Here is a 5,707-nt window from a genome sequence, read left to right on the forward strand (position 1 = left end):
ACACACATTAAATTTTACTCCAACTCGCAAAATGGAGTGCCCTCGGTGCCACGCAGCCATCGTGGTGCCACCGCCGGACCCCGCCGGCGAGAACCCCATCGCACTTCGGCTGTGCGCATGCTGTGAGCAACTGCTCGAGAGGGACGCATTTGCGAAGCGGAGGTGGGCAGCACTTGCTACTGTGACCAAACATTAAACCACCGCCGCGAAGCGGCGGTGCTCGGTTAGTTCCATTCAACGCCATCCGAACAAGGTGGCCACTTGTTGATGATTGCAGCGAGGACGACGAAGAGACTAGTGGCGGAGATGACACACCTAAAAGCACTCACGGCAACGTCGTGGAAGATGTAAAACGCGATAAAGGGAAACGTGTTTTATCCCAGAACGAGAAGTACCGGGCTGTCTCTGCAGCTTGCCAGCGGATCGCGGAGGGGGTTGCAGACTAGGGCAAACGAAGCTTTACGAGTTAGTGTGATTATTTGGAGCAAATAGTGCGAATGGTCCGCGATGACGACGACCCGCCAATCCAGACAACAGTATGTGCAGTATCAAAGCCAGCCGATCAGGAAGATTACAGTACATGTGATATCTGTGATGTTGGTAATATCGGTGACAAGATCACCAACCCAAGCACGAGCAACGATACGATCACCATCAGTAAATGTGGTGGTGGGGGTGGTGATATAATCACCAACACGGACGGCGGTGGTGATACGATGGCCAACACCATAACAGTGCAAGCAACAGTTCTGTGGAACCAAACGATGTAGTACGCAAGGCGGTGAGAGGTAAGCAGAAAGACAAGGGGTTGCAAAGGAGCACGCAGTCGAAAAAAATGTCAACACATTTGGCTAAGCAAAAGCTGGATTTGGACTGTAACGTTTACGAACTTGGACAACAGGAATATATGGAAAATGGAGTCAAGAGCGCACCTAAATTGAATCAAGCTAGTCGGCCGTCAGGCAGACCGAAACAAAAGAAAAGCTTCAAAAAGGCCAAGAGAAAAAAGAGATTGATGACACACTGGTGTTTGTGGACACCGTCGTGAATGTTGGTGATGTTACACTGGAAAGATTTGACAAAACCACGTTGACAAATTCTCTATCGGTTGAAGTGGTTGGAGATGCGCTGGATGGATTTCGTCGTATGTTCGATGGAGCTGTGTACAAGCAACCAAAAGTATTCGTGATGAAAGGCGACCCTATGCGAGCTGTAGAAACAAACGTCTGCTTCGTGCTCCCAAATATGTACTTAAAATCCATATATCCTTGTTGGTGATTATTGGTGACAGTAGCACCAATATTGGTGATCTATATTTATTCCTACCATTACAACTATTTTCTGCATACTAACGTCTTCAATAGGACAGTTTGTGCTGAAATGTATAGATGCAGCCAAGAACGTGAAGATCCGCGAGAAGCTTATCAATGATACGATGGTTGCTTCCGACAAAATCGTTATCTAGATATTGAGCGTAGGGACGTTCTCCCTTGTCGACATCGAGAGAACGAAAACTTGGCACGATGTGTACACACAAATCTCAAAAGCGAGGAAGCTTATAAAGTTTGCGGAGAGAGTTGCCTTGGCCTGCGATCACGAAAAAAAAAAACGCCGTCGACAGATAGTCAACAAGATCCGTTCCATGGATGTTGATGGTGTTTTTAATGCAGTTTGTCACGGCATTACGTTTACGGAGCTAACAGGGTGCGCAGGAGAGCAGTGGCTGAATGATTCGTGCGTCCACGTGGCCTCTCTCCGTGTTGCTACTGAGGCAATGATGCAACATTGGCGACAGGCAACGGTAGTTGATGTCGTGTATTCGATATATACGCAATTGGCGGACGAGGAAATAAGGAACAAATACCTCGGCACCAAAGGCCATGTCTTCACGAAGGTTCACACAAACCGCATAGTATGTTGCCCCACCTACATTGACGTGAGCTTCCCTCACTGGTGTGACATCATTTTCGACATGGAGCGCCGAAGCATTTGGAAATACGACCCGTTCCATAGAGAGTCTTTTCTCGATGAATTGGAGAGCATAAGCGCTCAAGTTTACATGGAAATGATGAATCCGGAACTGAAGATGGAAACTAGAACGTTTTACGGTTGGTGTCAACAAGATGGGCACAGTTGTGGCGTGCTAGTCGTGCACTGATTTGAGCAGAACTTATCTCTCGCGCGTACGACACCCCCCTGACAAGAATTTAACAAGCTTTCCAGTGATTCGGAATGGCAAAGTTGACCAGAAGCAGCTATCATACGAGTGATATACACACTTTTCCTAAGTATTTGACAGCATAATGTCAGGTATTGATAATGACAAATAAAACAATTTTTTGTATCAAGGCTAAAGTACGGCATAAGGGCATTTTATTCAGATGCTTACTTTGTGGATGAAAGCGAAATTTCCAATGCATTTTACTTGTGTTGTAACCCATTATAGATAAGAAATATCTAAATACTGATGCGAACCGGAGCGGCTTTCAGCGTAACCGACAAGGCTACGCCCGCTCTCTACGCAGAATATCGGTGAACGTAGGGAGAGCAAAAAAAAAAAAACTACAATATGCTTCACTTAGTGACGTTATTTAGAATCACCACAACTTGACTTCCTAGCTTGGGAGATGGGTAGATGTGCACACAGAGGCATGAGGTTTAGAAATAGGAATCGAAGAAATGCAGTTTATATATGGAGATACGGTAAATAGCGTAAATGCCTTGCCTAGTTTAGATTGGCTGCTTTAACATCTCTAATGAAGTTGTCGATCTGCCAATGAGCCGACGAGCCTTTGAGGGAGCATTTCCGTTATCAGCGTCGCGTAAAGCCTGCAGTGGTTTCGCAGCTCTAGGTGTAGAGTTTTTGAACTCATTCCGATAGTGTGTCACAGCAAAGCATTCCATGTGATATCCGACAAGACACTTGGTGCAACTAAAACGAGACTTGGACAACTTAATGTCCTGGATACTGCATAAATAACCACTTGTGTTTTCGCGGCTATGTGGAGTGAGAATGTGCATTTCACTACCGGCAGCGACGCTTTCCGTTAAGGAATCCGGACGTCTTCTTTTTGCGGGTTCAACTCTATGATTCCTCACAGTACTCAGAGCCAAAGTCAGTGACCCACACACTTTCCGTTTAAATACGCGTGGACTCCGAGACGCGTCAGGTTTCGTCTCGAGTTACTCAAAGCAAACGCGTTTATGATAGATAGATCCAGGCCCCCGTAAATAGAATCATCGATAGACGCTTTTCCTTCCGTCAAGTAGGGTTGGTTGAACGGCGCTGGTCCACTCGATCAACGCCGTTCATGGCAATATGGTATGCAGCAACTAAGGCAGGTACCATGATCGTCTTCCGGTGCATAATTTTTAATCCCTGTCTATCTGCATACCAGGTATAAGGACAGAGGCTACGTGCACCGTCTCGAAGTTGGACTGTGCAGCCAATGCACCGTCCTGGACATATTATGTGCTGTACGCTCAGGTGACAGCTCCGTATGGCTGGATAGTCGGATACGTCAGCGAACAAAGTACGTGCGTATTTCGCACAAGAGCGCAGCGGCAAAACAGGAGTGTTTGTCAGTGAGTAGTGACAGATTGTTGCAATACTTCGAATTTTTAAATAACACTCGAGCAGCATCGCTCTCTGGTTACCATATATAACATATACATGGTATTATTAATACTCTCCAATGTTCATACGCAGTACCTTCAACGTTAAGTAGATATTGCTCAAACTTTTTTTAACGTAAAAAAATCTCACATTGACGCTAAGATAAGACTCAGGTATCGGTAGCGGAAAAACTCCATCGCCTCTCTGCTACGACTTTCACTATCCAAGCCAGTCACTTGCACTCCATACAACTGAAGCTCGATGAAAAGGAGCACAAACACTCCACAATTGTAGTCGTCGAGTTGGGGCGCCAGGTCAATTCGTGTAAACCGAAATCGCTTCGGCGATTCCGGAGCCGGCAAAAGTGGAAGCACCTGCGTCTTGAGAAAACCTTTAATTGCGTCGAATCTATCGCCAGTGTTTTGTGGATCGTAGATAACAACTTCACTCGTCTTGAAGTTTACACCAACAGCGCACCAATGATTCCAGTCGTAATGGATAACTCCAAAGAAAAACAAATTGACGCTTGAGTCTCTCGATAAATCCATACTCGCCGCCGCCATTTTAAGCTTGCTCCAAACAGGGTGATCTTGAATTGCCTTGGTATCATATCGCGGGTAACGAAGGATCTCTGAGGGGACTGTGAACATCGTGGCTTCTTCGCTGTGTCGCTGTATAATTGCTTTCATACCGAGGTCCATGCTCGAGCTTTCAAGTGGGGTTTGTCCGCAAAACCCTGTAGCATCGTAGGTATCCCCGAGAACATCGACCTGTTTCAGGAAATCGAGGAGGGTCGCTTTGTTTGCCACCCCTTCGGTCCAAATTGAGTCGTCGGTAGTCCACGCAGTATCGTCATACTTCTCCACCCATTTCAATGCACTCTCAATACCGATAAACCGAGATATGGCCGTGTGCCAAGATCTCATTGCCTTCAGCATGCTCACGTTATACACGACCCCACCTGTCTGCACAGTTCTCCTGTCTGTGGCATTCTGGTTTCAAGGTCGCTGTACCATCGGTTTTGGAACTGAGCGACTTGTGCTTCGCCGGTTTCGATTCTCCGTAGAGGCAGCACCGTCCTTAACGTATAGGGGTTTGTCTCGGGCTTGTTACGACGCTCGAACACGGTGGTCTTCGCTTTTCTGTTTTGTTGAAGAATCGTCAGTGCACGAAGCGCGACTGCATGTTTGTAGGTGACGCCACTTTGAACGGCCTCCACTAAGAAACCGACGGATGGCTCCAAACCCAAACCTACAGCTTGCACCATCAGTGAAGTTTGTTTCAAACTGGTATTTAGAGCCGTCTTGCGAGAAGCAACCGTAACTTTCACTCGTCCCACCTTCTTAGTACACTTGGAGACCATCCACTTAGGTCGGATCGGTCGCTCCTTCTCCGCGTTCACCGAATTGTCGTCGCTAGAAGATTCGCACTCGTATCCAGACTGAGACTGTGTCACATTTTCAGAATTTAGCACACTTCCAGACAGAACCACAGGCTTCGATAAAACCACTGAACTCGACACTGGCTGCTCGTTGGGTTCTCTAACGCCCTGTGCAACCTCGAAGTGTGTGTCGTCAGGTACAGTGTCTCGTTCCAAATTATCCCTTTCGTTTTGCTCAGTTGCGGGTGGGACAGCGAGACCCTCGACGCTTTCCTCCGCTGTACCAGCCACTTGTGTCGCCTCAGGTATTGATCCAGTACTAGACTGGGTCCCCATTTCTGACTGGTGTGCTGTTTCGGTCTGTGTTCTCTCTGATTGACGGTCTGTCTCCACGTCACGGACCACGATAGGGCAGCTACCGGTTTGAGCAACTTGAAGAAACCTTTTAAGTGATGCAGATAATGCCGTATGAGCCTTGGTTCCACGGTAAGCACCGACATCAGCAATTTGCCGTCCAATTGAAAACTTCGCCGGCTACTAGAGCTGTGGTGACGCGAGGAGAAGCGACGAGGAGAGGGCTTTCTTCGTTTGGATTTCTTGCCGCGTTCGCGGACGGAAGAACGCCTTCTCACTCTCTTCTTCTTCTTCTTGCTGCGTGAGTTCGTCGGGGCTGCATTGTTGCGGACTTCCCTGTCGCTAGAGCTTGACGA

General features: G+C 47.5%; 3 protein-coding genes across 3 annotated transcripts; 2 read left to right on the forward strand and 1 right to left on the reverse strand.

The window, feature by feature from the left end:
- Window positions 1–31: 31 nt before the first annotated feature.
- Window positions 32–446, forward strand: PPTG_24470 (hypothetical protein; the record flags this gene model as incomplete). The annotated part of the gene is made up of 2 exons (XM_008917325.1): window positions 32–162; window positions 278–446. 2 exons carry the CDS (start codon window positions 32–34, stop codon window positions 444–446), a joined length of 300 nt encoding a protein of 99 aa, XP_008915573.1.
- A 51-nt stretch (window positions 447–497) lies between these two features.
- Window positions 498–1,465, forward strand: PPTG_24471 (hypothetical protein; the record flags this gene model as incomplete). The annotated part of the gene is made up of 3 exons (XM_008917326.1): window positions 498–536; window positions 952–1,054; window positions 1,389–1,465. 3 exons carry the CDS (start codon window positions 498–500, stop codon window positions 1,463–1,465), a joined length of 219 nt encoding a protein of 72 aa, XP_008915574.1.
- A 2,297-nt stretch (window positions 1,466–3,762) lies between these two features.
- On the reverse strand, window positions 3,763–5,333 carry PPTG_24472 (hypothetical protein; the record flags this gene model as incomplete). Its single annotated transcript, XM_008917327.1, has 2 exons — window positions 3,763–4,497; window positions 4,578–5,333. 2 exons carry the CDS (start codon window positions 5,331–5,333, stop codon window positions 3,763–3,765), a joined length of 1,491 nt encoding a protein of 496 aa, XP_008915575.1.
- Window positions 5,334–5,707: the final 374 nt, after the last annotated feature.

The sequence above is a fragment of the Phytophthora parasitica genome (assembly GCF_000247585.1).
Source record: "Phytophthora parasitica INRA-310 unplaced genomic scaffold supercont2.98, whole genome shotgun sequence".
Lineage (NCBI taxonomy): Eukaryota > Oomycota > Peronosporomycetes > Peronosporales > Peronosporaceae > Phytophthora > Phytophthora nicotianae.